At 36.1% G+C, this 27,689-nt stretch overlaps 1 protein-coding gene across 16 annotated transcripts in view; it reads right to left on the reverse strand.

The window, feature by feature from the left end:
• The window catches only part of nbeab (neurobeachin b), a 242,452-nt gene that overhangs the window by 28,988 nt on the left and 185,775 nt on the right, over positions 1-27,689 (reverse strand). For all 16 annotated transcript variants that reach the window (XM_043258653.1, XM_043258656.1, XM_043258668.1 and 13 more), the window contains 6 exons: positions 21,891-22,008; positions 20,469-20,571; positions 19,063-19,178; positions 15,493-15,605; positions 6,187-6,324; positions 3,225-3,344 (listed from right to left, as the gene is read on the reverse strand). In XM_043258653.1, the coding sequence (XP_043114588.1) occupies positions 3,225-3,344; positions 6,187-6,324; positions 15,493-15,605; positions 19,063-19,178; positions 20,469-20,571; positions 21,891-22,008 (708 nt within the window). The remainder of the gene's footprint in view (positions 1-3,224; positions 3,345-6,186; positions 6,325-15,492; positions 15,606-19,062; positions 19,179-20,468; positions 20,572-21,890; positions 22,009-27,689) is intronic.

A 27,689-nucleotide genomic window follows, 5' to 3' on the forward strand; every position in this document is an offset into this window, starting at 1 on the left:
AAACACAGCGTGCTTTTGCTTTAGGGTCAGTATTTAAAAATACACTCTCTTTTATGAGCGTTAAGCCTCAATATTTCAGTAATCCTTCAGAATGTCTCAGATTTCTATCACAGCAGACAGCTCCAAAATGCTAACCTCATGTCTACATTGTAGTCCACCAATAAACTGTCCGAACAGGAGGATTTAAAGCTGTATGTCATTGCTGAACATTCGCTAACAGAGTCACAGTTATTATCAATACTTATTATCATGTTAATCTATTATGATCCATTTTACAGCAGTAGTAACATTAATATCAGAACACTAAAATGTTATAATTCAAAAGTACATTTAAATGAGACTTACCTTCTGACCAAGACAGAAGGCTCAGAAGGTATTTAAACATTTTTTTTGGTTGGGGGATTCATCAAAAAAATCCTGAAAAATATTACTGTTTTAAATATTGATAAAAATAATACTAAAATACTACTGAATGGCAAATCAACATATTAGAATGATTTCTGAAGCCTCACTTGACACTGAAGACTGGTGTAATGACGCTGAAAATTTAGTTTTGGTCACAGGAATAACTTACATTTTAAAATCAAATCAAATAAAAAAAAAAATTGAAATAAAATCAAATAGAAAACATTTTCAGTCATTTCAATTCTTTCACAATATCACTGCTTTTGCTGTATTTTTGGATCAAATAGATGCAGGCTTGGTGAGAATTCAGAAAAAAATATTTTTCACTGGTGTGTACAACAAATAAAATCTACAGCAAAAACATATCAGATATGATGTTTATAATAACATCATCTTATTTCAGACGGATGAGAATCATACAATAGCAGAAGTAGCTCTGCAGTGCTAAAATAAAATCTAAAATAGAAATCAGACGTCTGTCACCTTAAGGTGCATTCCACCAGACAAGTCCAGCGTCGACAGCGCAATCTAGTTTTGACGTTTTGTGTAAATGTAAAACGTTAAGAAGATTCATTTTCATCACACAATAACTCATTCATAACTAATGCATCTCGACGGTACCAAAAAGCAAAGTCAAGTGTAAACATAACCCGAGGGTGGCAATCAAAATTGGACAGAGCTCCATCTCTACTCTCGCAGGAGGTTTGGTTTATAAAGTTTGCAGACAGTTACTCAGTCGCGAACAGTTTGGGCTGCTAGCATCGTGATCCACGTCCTCAGCCCGCTTCGCTCGTGAGCCAATAATTCCTCTACAGCCTCATAATGGGCTGACAAGTCAATCACACTCAGTCTCTTCAGCTTTACACCGTTCGCCCTAATGACACCCTCCTGGAGAGCTGTCACCGGGCACGACTGCCTCATCCCACTCCTTCAGACAGAGCACCGCCAACAGATTATTGAGAAACCGGTGACGATTGGAGGGAAGGTTACTCTTCTGCTCTTAGCAGGAGGCCAGAGCGCTGAGCTGATCACTTGCTGGATGTTGAGACAATACTTGAAAGCATATTCTGATGCCTTGAAAATTATAAAGCGATGTCAAACTGGCATGGGATATCTAACTACAATATGTATTGACAGATGTGTACATATACATAGATTTAGAAGAGGACTAGATCAATGATACAGCATAATGACCTTTATAAGAAAAGACCAGTGCTGAGACAGTGGTCTGGAAAGACCAAATGGTCAGTGAACTTTGATTTGCTCTTTTAATGCTGTTATTTAGCTGTTTTCTGTTGCATGGGATTATCACAGAGAGAACTGAGAGTAATGAGTAAGTTTAGGGTGAAATGATGCAGAATGAACCGAAAGCCACTGCAACAGTACTAAAGGACAATAAGGCCATAAAAAAAAAGTACACACACACACACACATAAATATATCAAATTATAATCTTATATATATATATATATATGAATCAGTTAATTAACATATATATCTTTTTAGACAGTTTTTATATATCAATGTGTGTGCAAGTATATATTAGAGATATGAAAAATATTAAATATATTTTATATATTTTTTCTTAAGTATTATCTATTTTGTATAAAATAAAATATCTATATACCATATAATAATATTACACAGATATAATAATAATAATAATAATAATAATAATAAATAAATAAATTATATATATATATATATATATATATATATATATATATATATATATATATATATATATATATATATATATGGTAATAATTCTTATTATTATTACTACTACTACTATTCTGTATAATTAAAAAAATTATATGAAAATACACCAAGAAAAAAAAACTAAGCAAAAAATGAGTGTGTGTTGTGTGTGTGGGTGTGGGTGTGTGTGTGTGTGTGTGTGTGTGTGTGTGTGTGTGTGTGTGTGTGTGTGTGTGTGTGTGTGTGTGTGAAAGAGTTTAGTGATTTGGATAGTTACTGCAGATTGTTAAAACCTATGAAAATATTCCTACAAAGCAAGTCTCTTATGATCAAATTCATGCTGCTCATACATAATAAAAATCACCTCATGCTCCACAAGAAAAGACAAAAAAATCCCTATTTTCTGTCCTTACAAATTGGTGACCATTAAATGTGTTTAACATGATCCACACAGACACTGCAGTGGCTCCGAGAGGCCTGTATTTGCTAACATATCCAGCGTTTCCCTGTACAGCCGCTCGTTTGCCGTGCATATCGCCTGCACCTCGTGTTGTTGGATGCTGTTCCCCAGCCCGGGGTAGTAAAAAGCCCTGCCTTTACATAAAAGACTACATTTTAAATAGCTTTTGTCATTAATGCTTTATTAATTGCCTGGGGCGAAGCTAACCCGTCACAGAGTGTGCTGGAAAAGTATGACACTTTTAGGTCAGCTCGAGTGCGCTTGCTGAGCCGCAGAGAGGGGCTGAAATGGAACGAAGGCAACGGGGAACAACCATTACGGTGATGAAGTGATGCCTCTGTGAAATATGTGCATGCTGAACGATGCTTATGAAGAAAAATCTTAATTTCACAAAAAAATAAACCTACACACACACAACTGGAAAAAGAATGCTACAGGAACTACATGTCACTGCAAATCAAAACAACGAAACCCTGTTAGTTTTTTGGGAGCTGGATGATACCAATTTCAGTTATTTGATTGAATGTAAAAGAAGTTTGTTTATTCGATTTCTCACAATTGCAGATAGTAATGATGCGCCTATAACAGTCAGGCACTAATGACTACTTTCCGAGCCCATTTAGAGACTACAATATACAAAAAAATAATATCTGATTACCTTTACATCTGCAGTATCACGCTGGCAGTGCCTCCACGAGCGGGCGATGCCAGAGAAAGTGCGGTTTGGGTGATCAAACTTGTTGCCGTTGGCGTTCAGGAAGAATGTAGTGAAAGGCTCCTGCAATTGAGTACACACAAAACAACACTGTCACTTTTATTGACCCAAATAAGCTCAAAAACATCTTTCCAAATGTGTGAAAACAACGCGTCACATGGTTCTGACTGCTAATTAGTCGCTTGTTTAGACAAATCTGCACTGGTTTGCGAAGCGCTAATGCTATTCAGTGCCCAAAACATCAGTGGAATAAAAAAAGTAAATTCATCTACATTCATTTCTATGGTAATTGGATTCAATCTCGTGATGGAGTCCTTCTCCGCTGCTCTGGGAAACGTTCCGTTTGCACAAACATCTCAATGTAGGGACTCATCTGTCAGATTATGAAGAGTTTGTGGAAGGTTTTTTTTGTCCTCTCATTTTCTGTAACAGTGCCCGAGGCGGAGTTAATTATATGGCCTGTTGGCTGAGGAGCTCAGCTCCGGCTCTAATTGGCAGATTCAGGGTCATCAGTCTGGGCTGGCAGTACGAGGAGTTGACATGGAGATGCTGGATCAGCCAGAGGAAAAGATGATGGTGTCTACAGTCTCAGTCAAGCCTGGTGTGAGAGCTGCCAAATCATCATCACCAACGCTACGGGGCCGCCTTGGAAGAGCCCGTTACTACGTTTTCATTATGCGTTTTAATTTTTTTCCTCGCAAGACGGATAGACGAATTCCTCATTAAAAGAGGTCTTTTAAAATAATGAGCTTTAATGGCTTTTCAATCAAATCACGTACACAAATTGCTTTGTAAACAAACTACACTTGGTTTAGATTGCATTCATCATCAAGTCTGACACAAAAACAAGTATCAAATCCAAACATTCTGCGTGACTGATTTGAGCTCTGGCATAAAATGTTTATGCGGTTGAAAAATCGAATTATGTAATAAAACACAACAGTGCATTATTTATCGTTGTAGACTAGTACAACATAGTCATATGATGTAACAAATATTGAAAAAACGTAAGCTTCAGGATATGCTCAAACCCAATCTCCTCTCAACCTTAGGAACAACTTCATATTCTGTGGTGATCTGGGCTTTTTTGTGTGTGTCTACCAGTCCATTTGTCCTAGATCAGCGCTTGGAGACTCAGGGCAAGTGAGGACGTTAGCAGGAGACAATGATGGACATGTTTCCCAGCGCTCTGCTGCTGTCTGAGAGGCATAAAGCTGTCACGTACCAGCCTGTAAATCATTACGCAGAGGTTTTTGACTTCTTTTTCACATATGCCTGTTTACCAGCCTGTGAAATCCACTCACCGGCTCTCTGTAGCGGAACATCAAGCTCGTGGATTGAGATGTAGGGGTTGATTCACGTGTGTGGTGAAAGGACGCGCTAACGTGCGCTTTGACTGACGGTGATTTGATCCACTAACAGCGCGCGGGGTTACAGTATTGGAATGTTTTATGTACACTCTTGACAGCATCATTTCCATTTATATTTTGAAAAATATTACATTTTTGCATGGTATCACATAATATATACTCCTTTAATGTGCTCTAATTGGGCCCCCGGTGCATCTACCAACCAAGAAGATGTGAAAAATAACAACCCAGTAATTTCTTTTTGGGTAAGAGCCTTTGGTAGCTAAGAAGCTCTGTCTATCACTTTCTCTCTCTGAATGGCCTTTTTATTTAAAAATGTGCTTTATGCACCTAATTCTGTTTGCTAAGAGGTATTTGTAAGCTGCTATAAAGTTCAACTGTAATAAAAAAACTTGAAAATCTTTTTGCAGCAAATTATAGAGTAGTATCAATAACAGTATCTATAAAACCAGTATCGATAAAGAGTATCAGTACCAGTATTAGTATTGAAGAAATGTAAATGATACATTTACTAATGTATTACATAGTTTACTAATTTAAAATGTACATTTCTCCTTGAATGTACACATCGCTGATTACGTCAAACGCGTTCTTAAATCTCTAAAATTAATCCAAAAGAAGAATGGTCGAGTAAATTATGTTATTTTAGTTGTGTTGTGGTCTACGAAGATTTCATCAAAAATATCCAAAAATCTTACGGGTTTAGAATGACACGAGGGTAGGTAAGTAATGGCAAAATTTTCATTTTGGGGTAACTTCCCCAACTAACTCTTTAATCTGTAAATGTATGACATATGAGCTGTAAAGACACAGCCCTGTTCTGGAAAAGGAGGCGGGGAGCAGCAGCTCATTTGCATTTAAAGAGACAAGCATTTCTGTTTTCACTCAAGGGCCATTTTCAAAATAACATAATAAATGATCTGTGGGGTATTTGTGCTTAAACTTTATCAACTGAGGACATACATATGTAACCATGATCACAAAATGAGTAGAACAGGTATCTTTGTAGCAATAGCACATTTTCTTTAACGTCAAACAATCATTAGGGTATTAAGTATGTTCCATGAAGATATTTAGTAAATTTCCTCCTGTAACTATATCAAAACCTAATTTCTGATTAGTAATATGCATTGCTATTAACTTCATTTGAACACCTTTTCATAGTTGTATGTCAAAGTTGTATGGATTGTCGTATCCTGTCAAACCATACATACATAAATTGTATAAAACTCTCTAAATTGTAAAGAAATGACCCTTATGACCTCTATATTACACATAAAACTTATATTACACATTGTAAAAAAGGGTCATAAACAGGTCTCCGTATCTACATTATAATCGTTAGAATATTCAAAAACTGGTGACATATTTAAACTTCCTCTCGTTGAAAACACACTTGTATGATATGATTAAACATAGAGGCCATAATATGATCCAGAAGCAGCTCAGCTCAGTTAACTATCCAGTAAAACTATGTACTTCCCAGATGTTGAAGATATCAAATTCCTTGTATCCATCCAATCAACGAGACTTACGATTCGGACAAGCCAGTGGAGGGTGGAGGCTGCGGTGGAATAGTGGGTTGTGTAGTGGCAGGGTGGAGTTTCCTCATCCCATGATTCATAGCGCTCGGCGTAGAATACAGCACGCTTTGGGTTCAGCGCTCCGATTGGCTGAGGGAACACACAGATAGGGGAAAAAAAAAAATCAGGAAGTTTGTCCATCTTGACATGCATTTTGCATTTTTGTTTTGTTTCGTGCATCTATTTAAGAAACACAAGCAATATTTAGTGCACTTTCATTTTTCGAAATCTAGTGATTAGTTTTAATCGCGCAAGAACGACAACATGCCATTTAACACAAACTGTTACGCTGACAGAAGCCATGTTGTTCTCATTCCGTGCGCTTTCTATACACGAACGATAACCAACCGTCACATAAAAAAGACTTATAGCGCACATTACATCTGCGGAGCTGAGAGCTTTGCGTGCATCGGTGTGTATGTGTATCTTCATGAATGTTTGATGGAGAAGGCTGAGCAGAACTCCTCGAGGAGAAACTAGTGGATTTTTCTTGAGGTTCGTCTGTCACGCAGCATTACAATCCTGTGTAATCCTTGTTTGAGGTACTCTTAGCCTGGGCCTGGTGCATGAATTTAAAAATGCAGGGCATACAAACATGTACACATAAAGTAAGCTTGAATGTTTCAGCATGGAGACCCAGACTAAAAAGATCAAGCCTGAATGATTCGTTTATAGACCAAAACATTATTTCTCTTATAAATGCACTTTTAAACTTGTTTTTAAAGTTACAGAATTGGTCCCTATGCTAAAGTGTTACCAAATTTCTATTTTCAAGAGAACAAATACGCAATACAAGAAGTAGAAGATCGTTTCTCGTGCGCCTGTAAAAATCCATCTGTACAGGAGTTATCTGCCTGCACGTCTGTGTTTATGTGTGTGTAAGGCAATCTGAAAGGTCTCCGCTAAAGACAGCGAGTAATCTAGCCTGGCTTAACCCTGTCTGACCTGATTTACACCCTGTACGTCCGCATTGCTCTGCCTTGACCATCCTTCTGCTGTTAAACCACTCTAGAAAATCCTGCACAATGTCTAGAGTAAACATTCATACTGGCATTCGGAGCCCTGGAATTTCGCTATCCCTCTCTTTCGCGCACATACGGATGTTGATAAACCTGTCATCGTACAACATAAACAATTTGTAACAGTCTCTCTTCTCTAAATCTAGTAATGGCTGAAAGTCAAACTTAGACAGTGGATGTATCCAACTACATCATAAGCGCTATTCGGACTGTAATTGCTTCTCAGGGTAACATTTATAAAAGAACATCTGTGTGGCTCCCCCAATGATAAAAACAACTTTTTACATTTGCTCACTGCATGTAAACACACAAAATATCAGCCCTATAGCAGTTAGCAGCAGTCCAAAAAAGAAAAACAAAAAACAAATATATATACACATATACATAAGCACAAACACACGCACACACATATATATGTACATATGTGTGTTTGCATGTATGTATACATATATGTATATGTGTATATATATATATATATATATATATATTAGTGCTCTGCAATGATTAATCGTGATTAATTACGTCCAACATAAAAGTTTTTGTGTACATAATATGTGTGTACTGTGTGTATTTATTATGTACACTATAAAAAAGCTGGCAGCTGGATGCTGTAGAACTGTTCAAAGATAAATTAGCATTAAACATTAAAAAGTCTTTAGATTTACAGGAACAAATAAATACAAAATAAAAAAAATGAAAAAGGTTGATGAGGATATCTGGCTCCCAGAATGCTTTGCATGGGGCAGTTTTGTAAAGATAAAGACTTGTTTATGTGTAATGTTCATTTATATTTGAACAAAATGTTGCCAATAAATTAGATAAAATACAAATCTACAGTAAGTTATTGGCAACCAACTGCATAATTATATTATATATATTGTTTATACATACATTATACACACACACACACATATATATATATATATATATATATATATATACATATATATATATACATATATATATATATATACATTTCTGACCTTAACCTAAACACATGAACACACAATCACAAAATTATAAGCTTTACTTGTAATGACCAAAATATTTTATTTTACAATAGAAGAAATTAGTTTTTGCATTACAATTACATTTGCATGAAAACTGTGACCAAGTAAAGCATTTCTTTAAATTAGCTCATGAAGACCAGCCAATTTGAAACAAAATAAGAAGTCATCACTCAATTAAGAAACTTTTAGATTGCAACAAATTGGCCTCCATAGCTTTTCAATCAACAGGCCGCGCAGGTACTCGGGCAGTCAATATTAATATACTACGTGTTATTGACGAGGAGGACAGCGCCGGCCCTAGAGGGAGATCAATACTCCCCTAGTGTGAGCGTGGGAGAGCGTTTGGTTGTTTAGAGCAGTGTGGGAAATTTGTCTAGACTCAAAGCATGGCATAAATAACAGAGCAATGTCATAACAAATAGCTCTTAGAGCCGAGATATATCTGGCATTTTTGAATAGAAAGGAAACAGTGCTACACGGTTTAATGCAGAGGATAATAACAACAAATAAATTCGTCATTTGCTGTTTTTTCCAGAAAGATCTGAGCCTGCTTGGATCGCGCTTTGGCAAAGTAACTTCAAACCTGTTTCTCAACCCCGCTGCCTTTCATTCCCTTCCTTTTTAATGACCATCCACGCCGATGTTAGCACGGTTGGGGCGAATGAAAGAGAAGTTTATGGAGATCTGCTGAGATTTATGAGCTGATAATGACCTGCCATGTGACGTCTTGGGCTGACCGTGATTGGGTGAGCAGCCACAGGAAGTCTAGCACACTGTAAAAACCTTCTGAGTGGGACCGGTGCTGGCTGCAAGATGAGTCCATCTCATAGCAGCAAAAAGACCCACTTAAGCGAGGAAATATTGTGCTTGGCATGACACGGAGTGCTTGCCTGGTTCAGCACAGCAGCTGTGGAACAGACAGGCAACACAAATGTTTTCCAGCGCTGTGTCAAATACCAGCAAAACTGTCCGTCTTTGTTTTCAGTTGTGCAGATATAGTCATTTTAAAACTGCACTATGACGAATTCTGGAGAAGCTAATGCTCTGAAAGAGGAGTTTAAAAACAAAAATGCACTTTCTAAATTTTTTACCTGCATTGCTGTTTTAACAAGTCTTAAAGCAAAGGCTGCTACTGTGCTTTTTTGGGGAAAAAATCAAAAGGGAAAAAAGAAAAACATCTATGCTAACCGCACTAGCCATCTAGCAATTTACTATTTCCTATTCAAAGTTCAATGACATGCTCAGTGCACTTAACAGGGTGAACAAAGAACCATGTAATTGTCTTACGCAAGACCCTGTAGGGAATTGGTCTTAAATAAAAAACAGGACTTGGTGTAAATTTAAGGCTTTCCAGACTCCCTTTCCCCAAGCTATCTGAAGGAAACACCCCGCAACAGATGCTAATAGTGAAAGCAGGGCAGCCGATAAAAAACATTTAAAAAGCAACTCACAATACTAGTTATGTCAAAAAAAGAAAGAAAAACTCCTGGGACTACAAAGGGAATTTTTGATCTTGGACATAAGTCAAAAATATTTAAACCATATGATTTGACTGGACAAAAGCATAGACACCCTCATTAAAAGATTAGATTTATTTATTTATTTATTTATATAAATAAATACTTTTCGGTTTAATTTAATTGCAATTTTGTTTTTGTTTTTGATTTACAGAAAACGCCCACTACAATGTTATTCAGTATAACTGTTTTTATATTTATAACAAAAATCTATTTATTCTCTCAATATTTATCTATTACATAAATATTGTTTTACACTCAATTACAATGTAACATTATTTTTTAAAAATTTAGCATTTTGTTCTTCAAAAACTTTTCTAAAATCTTAAAAGTAGACACTTTTCTTACATTTATTGTGCTTTCTATGAACCCACACACATAAATACATAAAAAAATAGCAACTAATAAACTCTATGGCTATGTGATCTCTGAAAATGTGTTAATTTTTATTCATAAATTATAATTAGGATGCATATATATATATATATATATATATATATATATATATATATATATATATATATATATATATATATATATATATATACAAAATAAAGGTTGCCAATGCATATACACATCACACATATTACTCAAGTATTTAATGAGGAATATGAACACATCCCTTGTGACCTAATTAAATCAAACCCTCAGAGACACCTGTGCAGGGACAATATGTGTTCAATAAGATAATTAGCTGCTAATTAAAAAGCCATTTGCCATATAAGAGACAATACGATTTAAGATGCCGCAAAAAAGCATCCATTTGTTCACTATAAAAGAAAAGCATTTGACTGGGTTAAGCTATATATAACGGCTGTCACATTTTAAATACTATGTAAAAGAAGATGCAAAGATTTATTCTACTAATGAGCTGGAACAATATAAATGCAGGCTTTGAGTCTAGCATTACGCTGTAAGTTTAAGATAATCGCACTGGATGTGTTTGTCATTTTGTCTTTACGAATGCAACCGTTGCCTGCGCTTTCGGAAATTAAAACAAGTACCATGAGACAATTTATAAATACGCTGTCATTATAGTTTACTCACGCTCTAATCATGTAGCTCCAGCGGTATGGGCAGCAGCTAAAATGAACTTTGTCAAAAAGACTTCTGGTATAAAATAGCAAAAAACTGCTTCTGACAGGTCTGCTTTGTGGAGCTCGTGAAACATAATGACAGCTAACCACAAAACAACATTTAAAACAAGTCCTCCTCTGCTCAGGTTACCTCATTTTGCTGAACACAGACTACAGCCTCAAGAACAATTATCATTCAGTGGGCTACTCTCTCATGTTCAAAAGATAAGCCAGTCATTTATCCATAGCATCGCGCCAGAGTGCCGTCATTTGGTGCAATCTGCACTACCTCCCCTGGAGACGCTCATTCTGTATTTCATATATCAGAGAAAATTGCATTAAGGATGTGTGTGCCGGCAGTGTGCTGTCAGGAGGAGTAGCACTTGTTTTCACTGGCCTCGTCAGCCTGCGAGAGCACAATGTGCAGCTTCGGTCTAATGCAATCAAGCTCCCCGCAAGTCAAAACAAAGCAGATGCGGCTCCGAAAAACACTTGCCGAGCACAGAGGAAGCGGATGGGGATGGTGGCAGAGAGGAGAAAAAACAGATATGGCATCTCTGAGAGCAAATGCAGCACGGTTTTTAGCAAGCCCATTCGGCGTTACCCATAATGCACTTCTCTGCGGTGAGCTGGTAAACTGCTGGAAGGCTGGGTGTAATGCAATGCCTTTTGTTTTTAAGTTTCACCATACAGGACTGCAAATTTATTCAGGAAAATGTTCAGAAATAAGTAAGTAAATACATGGATACATGCAGAACCTTTGAGAGACAACTGGCAACCCAACTAACTGAAATTGTACACTTTATTATAAAATGAAAACTATATTAATAAGTAAAAGTAAAAGTATTATTAATGTTTATATGTATATGATATGTAATAACTGGTAATATATGTATATGTGTGTGTACATGTGTGTATGTAGGTATATATACATTTTTGTCAGTAAGTCAGTTAGTACCAGGTGGCATTTAGTATTAATGTAGAGTATAGTTTCTTTGAAAGTAAATTGTGCATTGGTACTTTCAACCCCATCAGCAGGGACGAAAGTAACACAGAGGTGGGTCAAAAGTAACACTATGAACAATACATTAGCAGACAAAAGCAACAAGTGTTACATTCGTCCAGACAGAACCTCCTGACATTTAAACTCAATTTTCTTTTATATACTGAAAAACTTGGGGATGCGTTACAACACTAAATATCATGCCGATTGATCATTACTGTGTCACATGAAATGAGAAATACAAATTGTGATTAGAAAAAAATTATAAATAAATTTAATTAGTAAATTACCACTTCAGTAATTTACTTAGAGCACATATGTAGAGTTTTTTGACACAACTGCGGGAAACAAGGACGAAATCACGTGATATTCGGCAGCTCCGTTAAGGGTTGCGTGCTGAATGTGCTGTCTGGAATGCAAATATAGTTAGGGCTCCGAGAAAATAGCTTTGTTACTTTAGCCCCGGTTCTCTCTAATTATAAAAAAAATTATAATTATAATTACACACATCTAATTATGTGTGTGTATTTATATATACATAAACACAGTAAAAACACTTTATATATTATATAAACAATTTTTTTTTGGATGCAATTAATCGTGCAATTAATCGTTGCCTAGCTCAAAAAAATTTTGTGCAAAAGTTGAAATTATGAAACTTATGGGAATTCTCCCAGGTGTTTGAACAAAACTCTAATTATTTTTATTTTAATAAATAAAAGCATTAGGCATTATAATTTATGCATTCAAAAATACGTACACTTATAGAGAAAAGAACTGGCAACCCAATGTATAACTGAACTTATATATTTATATACTACATGTTCTAATGTGTAAAAATGATAAACAACTCATAAGAAATATTTGACTGATACACAGGGATTCATATTCTACGAGATAATTGTGTGAATGCAAGTCCAGTCAACTAGAATTACGTTCGCTTGAACAATCAGACATTCATAACAAGAGATTTGCAAAACTCAGGTAATTATGTTTGCTGTCAGTTCTCCGCTCTACCTCACTAGCCCACTCGAAAAGATCCGTTAGAGACACTTCATCTAATTTCCTGTCAAAGCTGCACAAAAGAAGTGGAATAACGCGCTATCGCAGCAGAGAGTTGGCGCGGGTGTGCTGGGTGCGGGTCTAGCGTATGATGGCTTCGCATTAGCACGCGCCAATTAATAGCTGCGAGCGAGACGGCTTCCCTTTTCTATCAGCCACCTGTCCATCAAAAAGGAAATAATCATTAGATTCTAATAAATCTGTCCTCCATGTCAATGTAGCTGCCATGCAAAAATGTGCTAGTCTTAGCCCCGGGGTGCCCAGAGACCTGTTTTTCGTTATTCGCTGTACAGTTGAATGCACACACTATTGGTGGAGTAACTTCAGGTGTGTATTGTAGGTGGGGTTGAGAGGGGAATTATGGAACATATCAAGTGGGATATTTCGGCAGTTCTTCACAATGCTGCCCATCAGGACAGCGCTGCAGGGCATTCTCACCAGCATGACTGGCAGCTGTTTCCTGCCGGACAGGTCACGTGATCGCGGCTCACGGAACGGCGGGGCATAGTTTGCGTGTCTGGGGCTCTGGGAGTTGTGTGAGAATGGCAGGTGAGAATTTGAGGGTGTGTTCAGAAGAACCGGCAGCCCAACTTATATGTTTTCCAAGACACGTTTGCAATGCAAGACAGCAATATTTTCTTTTTGGGTTTATTGAGGACATGTAGATGTAGTAAAAGCTGACTATTTGTCGATGCACTCAATAAGACAGAACAGACAGATAGATAGATAGATAGATAGATAGATAGATAGATAGATAGATAGATAGATAGATAGATAGATAGATAGATAGATAGATAGATAGATAGATGGATAGATAGATAGATGGATAGATAGATGGATAGATGGATAGATGTCATTCTATTTCAAATTCCAATTGAAGTTCCTGTAGGATGTGTCCAATTCAATTCTAATTTTCACTGACGAATTCAAAGTAAGCCAATTCTTCCGTTCTGAATTTTGCCTAACCCTGCCACCAATCTGTAGCATGGATGAACACAAATTTTGGCAACATCACCGGAAAAAAGAAGACCAACCGAACAAAGCATAATCACCACAAAGCCAAAAAAAGCCGCCTACCTCATTATCTACAATAACACACACTCCCTCCTACACACATTCACCCCCGAGGCTGCACACCCTTCCATACATTATTGAACAAAGGCAGGGGTCTTCACAGCAAGAGACTCAGGAGGGAGGTTAAAGCCCCCGTTTTTGTTTCAGCAGCATTGAACCTTCAGAGGTTAGAGCCCCGGGTTGGCCAAGGACATGCGTCAGGACGGCCGCAGGCCTGTGAACTCCTGCTAATGAAGGCAGCTCAAGCTGGTAAACAGCACAGGGTGGATGTCACAAGCATACATTACAATACATCACTGTCTTCCTCAGGCCAGGGGGCTTCCTCTGCCCACCTGGTGCCACGCTGACATGTTCAGGGACTACAGCGCTGTAGGAAGAAGGATTTTAAACAGGTATTACTGATGCTGAATGCAGAAAGGGTAAGTATTTTGGCTGAGGTTAAACATAGTCAACAGCACTAGATCTTTTCCACAAACTTATTCCGACAAAGAAATGGCCACTTAGACACTCTCCACAAATGGTTGTGGAGAAAACAGCAAAACAACAGTCTTCTAGTCTGCAGTTTTAGAAACGGTTTGGAAATGAGGATAGGAGTGGGTGTGGAAGAGAGAGAAAGATGCGCTCAGACAGGATTGTGGTTGTTTTCAGGTCAGTGAGCCTGTGAGATGTAAACGTAAGCAAATGAGTGAATGAGAAAGACAAAATGTGACAACCTGATGAAGCTATAGAGGAGAAGTGGAGATAGAAATGCAAATGATTTACTTCTAAAGCATACAAACCTAAAACCATTAATTCTGTGAGTGTATGCTGCATCTGAAACAAGACTAAAGATACCAAGGGAAAACACAGACCATCCTAAATATTCAGGGGTTTTCAAGCATCAAAACAAAAGTTAGATCATTAGTATTGTTTTTTTCTGAGCTAAAATATGACCACCATACATTTTTACCATTATTTACAGAAGACACCCATTAAAATGTCATCCGGTGTAACATGGTTTATATACCAAAAAAAAACTTGTCAGGCATATTTAGAACAAGAATCGGTGAAGCCATTAAAAGACTAAACACCGTGGATGACAACTATAGCGATAACGAGGAAGATACAGTTTAAAAGCATTACCAATATTAAACAATAGCAGAGTCCACATCACAAAACAATATGGTCTGTCACTGTCCAATCTATATATATACACATATATGTAGCATATGTATATGTATCACCAATGTTTTCAAATGGAGCAGCAGTTAATATACAGGGAAGTAGATCACTGACAAGCTACACAATATCACATGATATACTATACTATATTTATTATACTATAATTATTTGAAACGCTAAAGTAATATACATTTACTTGTATTTAATAGGTTTTCTGTGTATATAAAATCACTTACGTACAAATACAAATACAATAGACAGAATGATAGATTGATAGGTAGAACAATAGAGATAGATTGATAGATAGAAGGATAGCTGGATATATATGTGTTTCACCTTTGAAAGATCCCTGAAGTTGGCGGGAACTGTGAGGTCCAGTTCTTCTGACTCGTAGTTTGTGAGGACCCAAGGGAAAACAGGATACTGGTTCAGATCATTGTATGTCCTTCCTGAAAAAGTGAAGGTGAAATTACTAGAAGACAGACGGATGCAGTTAATCATTTTGTTGTCCAAGTTATATTTATAGGGCTCATGACTGGTTATATGCTTGTCTCCTGGTGAATACATCATAAATGCATCATTTGATAACATGATTGAAGACACGACTCTCTCATTTATAAAAAGCAAGAAACAAGCGTGTGGCGTGTAATGACAAACATCATATCCCACTGCGTGCTGAGATGATAAAGACTCAGGTTTCCATAATAACATGTACAGTAATAGAGTTTTCAACATGATGAACAGGCAGATGTTGGTGTGGTTGTCTGTCACTGAGCCTAATGACTGTATTACAGAGGAGGGTTAGAAAAGGTTTGGTGGTGCTACTTCCTCAGTTAAAGTTTCCTGAAAGTGAAAATTGTGCGGTGAAGTTGTGGCGTGGGTGTAATTAAAAGCATGCAAATTCTTCTAGAAGATGACACCGTACCCTTGACACCCCTCCCTGTGGCACAGTCAGGCCGCTCCTCTGATTGGCCAGAGAGTTGTGGTAACCATGGAGACCTATATGAAGTATCCATGACTGAGCACATATGCGGCAATGCAATAGACGCCAGATGTGGCTTTGTCTTTTTCTCCTTCCATTTCTCTCTCTTCATCGTTCCTTATCTCTGTCTCTCTCTTTCTCAACTGCGTTTCCCTGCTACTAGGAAGATGGATTTCAGATGGTAAGAACTGTCACAGGAGAACCAATCATGAGAGAGAGCTATAAAATGGCTCGTCTCTTTTCTAAAGGCATTATAATTTCTATCAGATGACAGTCTTCACTGGATATATGATATGTAAGCCTCATAAAAGGCTATGGATGCTAACTATGGTCAGGCTATGGTCACAAGTGCCTATCTATCTATCTATCTATCTATCTATCTATCTATCTATCTATCTATCTATATTTGTCTTACTATACCTCTATAGAATTAGTAATTTATTGCATAGAATTAATTTATATATCATTTTTTTAAATCCAATAATTTATTAGTTCAGTCTTAATCTTGATCTTAATTATTTATTTAATTCTACCTTTTATTTATTCTCTCTCTTTCTTGAATAAAGTAAAAACACAATATTGAATACTGAATTAAAATAAAAATAAAATATTATGATATATTATTATTCATATTATTCATATTATAATATATATATATATATATATATATATATATATATATATATATATATATATATATATATATATATATATATAAAATATTTTTTATATATAATATATAATATTATATTTTACTTTTAAATATACATATACATCGGATTTTCTATGAAAAAAAGTTGTTGCTAGATAAACCTTAAGATTTTGATTTTTGGGAAATGCCAATCTGATATATAGCCCTGTAATATTGCAAAGGTGCTGGCGTGATTTGTGCTGCTGTGTGAACAGAGAAGTTTCCAGATTGTCTGGCTACCGCTGTGATCTGGAGCTGTAAGGACGCCACTGAAGCTTAGCCATGCTGATATATAGAAGCTCTTAAAGAAGAGATACACTGGGGCTATTTCTTCTTTACAGTGCGATTACTCAGACAAGGACTGGAAGCCTGGTATTTCCTGTGGAACTCAGGAAGGGAACAAATTAAAACTGATCCTGACCTTAGTAAAAATCCTCTGAGGTGATGCTAACCCACAGGAGCGTTTCAGCTCCGAAAACTGCCTGAGAATGTGAGCATGTGGAGAGTTGGACAATCTGGGCTTTGGTTCTGGGTTCTTCAGGCCTGTCATGATGGTTGGAGATGATAGCGTGTGTGGGCTAATTACTAGACCCATCACAAACGACTGTCATTAATCTTCCTCTTAAACAGCCACCTCTTGGAAAGTACAGATAAAACACTTGCACATTTTAAAAAGCCCTCAAGTGGTTTAATACAATATGAACAGTTTAAGTTAAATGCTATTAATTAAACAAACATTAATTACCCTGAAATTTATTTATATGATATAAATTCAACTGTAATTTTGATTAGCTAAATTGTAGTATGTATTTAGTACTTTTTTATATCACTCTGTCTATATCCTAAATTATGATTAAAATTATTATATTATTATTTCTGATTATTTTAAGTAATATTACTAGTTAATTATATTACTTATATATTATTTATTTGGTAATTTTACTTTTCCAAATACATAAAATAATTAAAAAACATCTAAAATAATACTAAATAAATACATAAAAATAAATTAAAGATACACAAAAAATACTAAAATAATAATCTAAAATAATAAAAATAAAATCTAAAATTAAATTAAATAAATAAAACTACAATAACAAATAATAATATAAATAAATAAATAAATGGGGAGCACAGTCTTTCGTTATACTGATACAAACACTGACACTAACGAAATCCATCCCATCCCAAACCCTGAGTATAATGATCTTGAGATAGGCCCAGTCTAGGATGAGGTAGACTTGATTAACCAGGTTAATGCCACATGGTGAAGTGGGGCCGAGAAGAGGAAAAAGGTTGAGATGAGGGGAGGTTGAGCTGACAGGACCGAGGCCCGGGTGGAAGATGTTAATATCACCGCAATAGTGTTTAATTAGGAGCGGACCGGCTTCACATTAACACCCCTCTCTCTCTCCTGTCGGTGGGCCCGGGTTTCACTGACACCTCTGTCAGCACAGGTCATTACCACTCCTGCCTTTAATGAATTTTACCCCGTTCCAACTCTGCCTTACATCTAATTAGCTGACAATAATGTTTCGAACTCACGCCGGAGCTAAATATAAATATGCATGAATATGCAGCGCGAGCAGGGATGACACATTTCAGTGTCAAGAGGAGGTGTGTGTGCGCGAGAGAGTTCTCACTAGTTCACATCAGAGACTTTGCAACAGAATATTTCAACTCTGCACACACTCACAGAGACACACTAATTATCCCAAAGAGTCCGCGGCTCTCGCATTTGTGCAACAATAGAGCGTCTGAGTATAAAAAGAAAATACGGCTTCTAAATAAATAATGAGGGGAAAGACGGTAGATAGCAGACAGTCTTTTTGTTTGAAAAGACAAACTGTTAATAGCAAAATAATGTAATGAAATGAAATTAGTGAAAGTCAATGATTAATCACGATTAATCAAATCCAAAAAAAAGTTTAATATATATATGTGTGTGTGTGTGTACTGTACATATTCGTTAGGCATATATATGCATATAAACACCCACACATATAATGTATATTTACATGTATTTATTTATAATATTTTTATTATTATATATAAATACATTAAATAGATAAACATTTTCTTAAATATACAGTATACATGAATGTGTGAGTATTTATACATATGCAGATGAAAATTATTATTCCTGTCAAATCAAGAGTGTTGAACGTGACTGCAAATAGTCCACATTGCTTCCATTTAAATAACCAGGATTGACGGGCAAATAATACCTGACCTGCAATGGTATTGAGAAACATCAGGTACTCAAAGTTGGAGATCTCGCGTCTTTGCCAGCGCTGAGTCATATTAGAGGACTTGAAGAGCTGACGAGGGGTGGCCAAAGAAATCCGCCTGCAAAAAAAAAAAAAAAAAAAGCACAGAACTGTACCAATAAGTAGGGCTCAAGTCCAACTCGACATTTGCTTTCATTTACTTTGATTATTGTGGACTTGGCTTGTTCCGCAGATGGATTATAACTCAAAATATGACATTGTAACATTTAGCTTCCAAAAAAAGACAAAAGAGTACACCAGCTCACACACGCAAGGCTGTCACGCTCTTTACTGTGGTGTGTAATGAATGCATCAGTTCCAGCAAAAGAGATTCTTTGCAGATGACCATAATGCGCCTTTGCTCTTGAAGTATACGCAGCACACATGCTAAAAATATGAGAACAAGAGAGATTTCTGGTGCAGCGCCTGAATCGGACCTCTCTCTGGCATTCTCATCCACGTGTAGGACTTGTCTTTTACTTGTACTTCTTACGTGTTTTTTGAATAATTATGAACACCTTCCTTGCACTTATTCTGACTAAGAACAAAAGAATACTGAAAAATACTTCTTATTAGCCATGATACCAGAAATGCATTCGTGAAAATAATGAAGCACCAGTTGACAGATTTTCTAAATTATATGCACACACACACATATACATATATATATATATATATATATATATATATATATATATATATATATATATATATATATATATATATATATATATATACACAGCTGTACAACTATAATGCTAATATTTTTCCTTTTGATTATTATTAAACTTTACACCTTTATATCGATGGAAAACTATAGAAAACAACAGACAGTCTTTGTGAAAAAAAAAACACGCTAAACCATATTGCATTTTTTCATACACTCAATTTAACTACTCAAATTTTTGATTGGCCAGGTATAAATCAACTGTCCATCCATCCATCCATCCATCCATTTAGATAGATAGATAGATAGATAGATAGATAGATAGATAGATAGATAGATAGATAGATAGATAGATAGATAGATTTCACTGGCATAGCTATCTTTTTAGTACTATACTATCTCTACATGTTAATGCACTTATTATGACTAGCGTGGGCTTCAAGCTGAAAGCCCCAACAGAATATGGGATCATTTGGTAGGTTCAGTCCGGGACACCCATGCCACAAGTAACTACCTCTACCTCAAAGTATTCCAAACAGTTGCACAGCAAAGGAGTACATTCAGGATCAATCGTTTCTGACATTTGATGTGGTCATCATGCTAAAGTTTTAAACAAAATAAAGACGAAGTAAACATTGTTTTGAACAATATTTTGAATGGCAACCACGTGCAGGTGTTCCATGGAACAAGAAACAGACTTGCCTGGCCTGTGGAAGACCGTAACTTGTGCCGACGCCAACGCAAGGAAGACTGTAGACCACCTTCTTCACTGTGGACTGATCGGGGAAGTTAAACATGACGGACGCTGAGGGAGGGAATGAGATCACATGTTAAACAAGGGCCTACAGTACAGTACATCCAAATATGAGTAAACATTTCCACAAAGAGTACAAAGACTTCAGAACAGGTAAACAAATGCTGCTTAGCGATCGTTCGGTCTCACACTCTTCTCAATCTTATGGAAATAACAGAAATTATTATAGAAATAAAAGAACCTCGATAAGTTAGCACAGAAGGATATTAGTCTACCAAGGCTAATGGGATCACACTACTGTCTTAAAAACAAAGGTTTTTTATTGGTTTCAATGGTTCTATGAAGAACCGTGAGCATCCATAGAACTTTTTAAATGCAGAAAAAGGTTCTTTATACAGTAGTCAAAAAAAGTTTCTTTAGATTTTTAAAATGTTCTTCAAAATGGTTGTTCTAGGAGCTGTTCACTGAAAGGGAACCAAAAATAGTTTTTCTATGGCATCACTGCAAAAACACCCTTTGTAACTTTATTTTTAAGAGTGTGTGTTGCACAATAAAGAACTATAAATCTCTGCCAGCACTGAATCAGTGGAAAATTGGTTAAAAGCTTTTTTGTTGAATTCTGATATCAAATACCACACTCAGATTCAGAGTCTTCCTTGACCTAAACATATACAGGGTGGGGGAAGTTATTCATAAAAGATTAGATATGATCAGTTAATGCATTAAGTATCATGAACTAATAATGAGCAATACTTAAAATATATGCTGCATATATACTGATTAATACAGTAAACATACAGTAAATACTAAGAAGTATTATTATGCAAATTATGTGTTTTTAATATTTCTGGATAAGTAAAAAATAAATACCCAAAATGTTAATAACAGGCATGCTAATAAGCAACTATTTAATAGTCAGAAACGGTCTCATAATAAAGTGTTACCAAAAGATGTTATGACCCCAAACTTTTTAACTGTAGTGTATGCTTCAATGTATTACAAATCTCAAAAACTATTAAGAACAATTTGTCAACAAACATTAACCCAGATTAATAAATGCTATCAAAAACTGTTTGTTATTAGTTGATACTTAATAATGCATTAGCTAACCTTAACAAACTGAACCTTATTGTAAATTGTCTTCCACTTTAAAGCTGGCTCACCAAGCAAGTTTTCAGGAAAACATGTCTTTTCAAAAGGTACCAATATGTAACCCTTTGGTATTAATATAAACTTTTAAGATACTAATATGCATCTTTTGGGGTTAAATAAGGTACAAAAGTGTACCCTGCAGGGCTTTGATATTAGCCAACTAGATACTTGGCCGATGTTTATACATTCACGAAGTGGAAAACACAAGGCAGTTTTACTTCTGTTGGCCATGAAGATCTCCAGCGCTGTGTTCTGAAGCAGGAAGCGCCTGGTGAACACCGCTCGGATCTCGCTGAACATCCATTTGCCGTGAAGCCCCTCGGAGTAGACCAGCACCTACGCACAAGCGAGAAGAAAGAGATAAGTTAGCCGAACGGCAATCCAACAGATTTTCCAGCCTGTTTTTCAATACGTTGTCACACGTGTTATGATCGTTGCTGGGGAAACACATTCCGTAGTTGCAGTTTGATTGTCACTCCAATCATCGTGCCATGAAGCCACTTTGACGGAGCACTGCGAAACATTCCATTCCCGTCAAAAATGCTGGCTGGTATCCATTGAGTGACGGCGGGCCAGGCTTTGATTAGCTCAAAATGGAGGCATCTCTAAAAAGGCGCTGCTTTCTGTTGATGATGCAAGGCCCGTCTTTCCACCTTTCCTCCATTTTTTTGACACATCTTTCTCTTGTGGGTCCGACGCTCTCACTGTGCTGTTGGAACACAGTCCCTACGGGCGTAAGGCGGGCGTAAATAATCAATACTAACACGGGGCCGGGGCAAGAGGGGGATCATTAGTGAGTTTCTTCTCTGAGACCCCAAGGGACCTCTGATGCTGGATCAAGAGCTTCATCTTGACAAGTGAGAATAAGCCAAACTCCTTCCCCACCTACCACTGCTTTAACGGACACATGCACACACACAGACATGCTCACTCACTTCAAGCCCAGGAAAGAGAATGCCTTGTGGCGTATAGATAAGAGCCCATTCTGGGTGGGTGCAGAGGTGAGGAAAGGTTCGGGACATTGTATACAGTCACTGTGAATGGAAAGCTGATAGAGATACAGAAAGCTTCTACCAAGCAGGCTGGCTTTGCTTAATTTCTCTCTGGAATTACATTCAATGCTGACACCGAAGAGCCTCCTGTCAATTTTGGGTCTCTGGGGCTTAATTAAAAATGGATTATATCAAAATGCTCACCATTCACCACCACCATAGGTACCCTCTCTCATCACCAACAACAAAAATATACAGATAGATTTGCCCCCTCTTTGATACAGACCAAACAACTCAGAAAGCTGTAGTAGATAAAGGTTGTATATAAAACAGTGGATTGTGTGTGTGTGTGTGTGTGTGTGTGTTGGGGGAAGGGTGTCCAAAACTCAGTAATAATATTATTATTCATATATTATTGACAAACAAAAAAATTACAATTATATAAATGACAATTATAATACACAAATGTGTATTAATGAAAATTATAGCAAAATAAATAAATAATATAAAAAATATAACAACAACAATTATTACTATTTTAAAAAAGCAACCATAAATAACAAAAAACAATTGTTATTAATGCTAATAATAAAAAGTATACATATTTGAATAATAATAATTTATAATAGTTATTCTTTAAAATAAATTACGTAGATAAATATTAATAAAAATGATTAATATTATTTATTAATTACAATTAAATTAACCATGTAAATATGAATAAAAATAATAATTTAAAACAATTATCAATATCAAATGATAAGAAAATATATACTACAATATTTTAATAATAATAAAAATTACAACAACAAAAATAATATGCTGAAAACAAATACGTATTTATAGACTAAACTATAAACTATTTTTGTTATCATAATCATTAGGGTTAGTAATAATTAACATAGTAATGATTACACTACTAGTATTACTACTAATAATGACCAATAAAATTGTTAAGAATAAAAAGTTGCTTTATATATATATGAACAAAATGTGACAGGTGCTTGCAATAAAATGAACCTCTACCTTTAAAAAAAAAAGAAAAAGAAAAGAAAAACAGAAAATAAACAAAATAAAACAGGACCTCTTAACAAACCAATACAACACTTGTTTTTGTATCAGTGCACATATTTTCAAATTTATATGCATCTACACACGCCTTCGCCTGTCTCTTCCTGTGACAAAGCGCAGGCCAAAGGGTTAGCTGGCTACAAAAGATACTGCAGGAGAAAAAGCGTCTCAAAATAGGTCACATCAGAAAAAAATTTGTCATAACAACAGAGCTGGCACATCAAACATCAACAAGCCAGTGCCCCTGTAGACACAGAGGTCTTTGACAAAGTGCAGTCGTTATTCTCCCCCCGTCTTTTTGTTCTCATCGCGGAGAAAAGGAGAGAGAAAGAGAGAGAGAGAGAGAAGGACGGAGGCCCAGCTGTAAAAAATGGGGCTTAATGAACCTGTCTGGCTGGGCTGTCCGCTGCCTGTCAGAGGTGTCACAATGGTGACGAGTGTCAGGGACGAGCGGCCCCGGGTCCCAGACAGGCCTGCCAGCTGGAGGCTTCTGCCCCAATCTAATCACACCAGCAGCAGCCGAGCAGGAACAGGCTCCAGGCTTTTACCTCTCCGCTCCCGGCCTGTCAGCGCACACACAGCTACCTAGCCTACGTTCGGATGCTTATGTCTGCTGTATACGCAGCTGTTAGGGTTGGAAAAGCTTCCTAACAGATGCATCTTAACATATCTATTGCATCAGCGCGATTTCGGAATGATGCAATTGTTACGTTGTCAACGCAGTGTGGATTCTGTATGTAAACACTGGACCCCTATCGATGGCCGGCCCCACAATTCTTCTCGTTTTGTTGTGGTATCAGTAATTATTGAGCATGACATCCAAGTCAAATCTTTTTCACCGTCCCTATTCTTCAAAGGACGCCCCGAACTGCCCGCCGAATGAGACACTGTGACAGGGGTGAATACATCAAAAAGATCCGTCATTTTTAAACCGGACACAATTTTTCACACAGCCCCTCGAGAGATGAGTGCAATCCCTCTCCGTGTCAAATGTGTGCTGAGTCTGGCCGGGGATAGAACAGCCAGCATGACTGATATGTTTATAAAGCCGGTCGTCTGTCGCACTGACAACCTGCCATCATAGCACCTCTGCTGGGCTCTCTGCAGATTTGTCTAATAGGCTTCCACTGCTGGGACTGAACGTGCGTGTGTGTGTGGAATGAGAGAGGGGAAAATGTGTCCAGAAAGTGAGAGCACTTGTCTCATCTCAAGAATGGTGACTACTCCCTATGGTGTGTGAGAGAAAATATATGAGCTAAAGAGGTTCAAACCCACAGCCTAACAGTCATTTTACCTGCACATAGAAACATTTAAAGGAACAGTGCGCTTAAAAATGACAATTCTGTCATTGTTTACTAAACTAAATGTTGTTCCACACCATGTGACTTTTTTTGTGCTAATGTGCTAATAATACTTAGTAGTAGAAGTAGTGGTAGTAGTAGTAGTAGTAGTAGTAGTAGTAGTAGTATTGTTGGTGTTTCTTATAAATGTTAATACATTTTTTATTACTAAAAATAATAAAACACTTAAATCAAAACTAAATTACATAACATAACATAACAAAGACACTATAATTATCTTATAAATAAATAAGCAAGTAATCATATTAGTATGAGCATATCTCTTGCTTACATTGAAAATAAATTATTAGAGGCTCAACAAATAATAATAATAATAATAATAATAATAATAATAATGTTTAATAATAATAATGTAATAATACAACTACAACAAAAACAAAACCAATGTACATTGTTTTAAAAAGTCAAGCAGCTAAAACAAAATAAAAAAAACTACAAAAAAATATACAAGTACCACAGCCATATACATACAGACACTTCTGTTAAAAAAAAATGATAATAATAATAATAATAATAATTAGTTGTGAAGTGTTGGGAAGTAGTAGTATTGTTGTGAAGTGTTGGGAAACACTAATTAGTTAACACTAGTGTTTATAAACATAACAAATATTTGAATTCTTCCTACTATTATACTTTTCAACTGCATTTAAATGTACTGTGAAGCCATTTGAATCTTAACCTAATCGTGATCAGATCTCAAATCTCAATTGCCTATTAAAACTTAATAAATACACAGAGATCAGTTATATAATGGAACCAATAGTTTTAGGTGCAAAAATGCTGTGAAATGTCATGAGTGAAGTGACTGTAATTTTTATTTGTGGGTGGGTTTAAACTTTAAAGAGACCTTTAAAACGATCACTGCCACTCAACGGCAGTAACAGACACATTACGAAAATGCTGAGCAATTTTTGTAGCTTGTAAACGGCCTTTACTGCAAGCGGGGTACAGTGTGTCTCCTGTAAGGGGCAGTTGAGTTTGAAAGCAGACATGCTGTGGCACTGTAGAGAGGAAAGACCAGCACAGTGTGTGACAGTCTTTACCAAAGGCTCTGTTTCTGAACAGGTGGGGGTCTGAACTGTTTACCGCTGGCTGTTGTTGGCTACTGGCTTCGCGAGAAGTAGCACAGGATGACAAGGTGTACTCCAGTCTGTCCACTGTGTGTATGAATGTGTGTGTGTGTGCCCTCTCACCTAGCCTTGTTGCTGCCAAATTCATACTTACATAGTTCTTCCTCAGAGCTGCTGCTGCCCTTTCAACCTTTATTTACATCACACTGAAACTAATTTAGTTATTTTTGGTCAACATGTGCTCCGAAAAACGACTGAAGTGTTTGTAATCAAATAGATAAATCAAAAAGATGCATGCAATAATTGCGTACATTTGTGTTTGCATACTATATATGTGTGTTCTGTCTATATTTATTATGTATATATAAATACACACACATACAGTATACAAATACATATTTACATGTATTTTCAAGTCTATTTTCCTATTCATATAATTCATAATCTAAATAAATATATTTAATATATAAACATAAACATTTTCTGAGATATATACATGTGTGAGTATTTATACACTGTAAAAAACAATTGCGCATTTTAGCTGTTTGAATAAATTTAAATAAACTTAAACATATTAAGTTGTCACTGACCCAGCTAGTTTGTAAGTTGACTGAACTAGAGTATTTGTTTCCACAATTTTAGAAAGATGTGTTAAATCAATTCAATACTGATGTCAGTGTCAGCGCATAATTCCACAATCTTGTGGATGGATCGCAGCAAGTCCTTTTGTATTTGTATCCATCAAAAAAATACGAAGGCAAAATAGAAATGACTTCCACATTAGAGAGCTTGGACAAAGTTGTAAGTAAATGTATTTACTTGACATTTTTAACAAGTTTTAAGAGTTTGTTCATTTGCAAAGGACAATAAAGTGAGTTATATGGAACAAAATATGTTATTTATTTGCTTGAATGTGCTATTGCAAGTTTAGAAAATATGCCACATTAAGTTCAATGAACTTAAATTGTACTACAAATAACTTAAAAATATAAGTTGATGCATTCCAACTAAACTTTGCAAGTCCATGTTACTTAAAAATGTAAGTTGACCTATTTCTACTTATCTTTTCAAGTCTGACTTACTTGAAATAAGTAGTTGGGTCAACTATTTTAACTAAACGTTTTAAGTTGATAGAACTTAGAGTAGAGTCAAAGCTAAAAGATTTTAAGTTGAATGAACAATAGTAAACTAACTATTTTGGATGGGATTAATTGTTTCAGAGCACTATTAATAATTGTGCATCAAATTCTGCATTTAAAGATGGATTTCTGAAGGATCACATTACACTGAAAACTGAAGTAATATCTGCTGGAAATTCAGCATTGCCATAAATTGCATTTTAAAATATAATCAGTATACTATTTAATAAAATATTGCTTTAGTATAATTTGCCGAACACACTTTAAAGCCGGCAACTGAAACACAGGTGAGCATAATTGAATATAAGTTAATGCACAATTGATTTATTTAAAAAATAAAAGCAGGAAAAAATACTGAGCTCTTTCAAAACCACATTAATAAAC

Source organism: Puntigrus tetrazona, chromosome 15, assembly GCF_018831695.1.
Source record: "Puntigrus tetrazona isolate hp1 chromosome 15, ASM1883169v1, whole genome shotgun sequence".
Classification (NCBI taxonomy): Eukaryota; Metazoa; Chordata; class Actinopteri; order Cypriniformes; family Cyprinidae; genus Puntigrus; species Puntigrus tetrazona.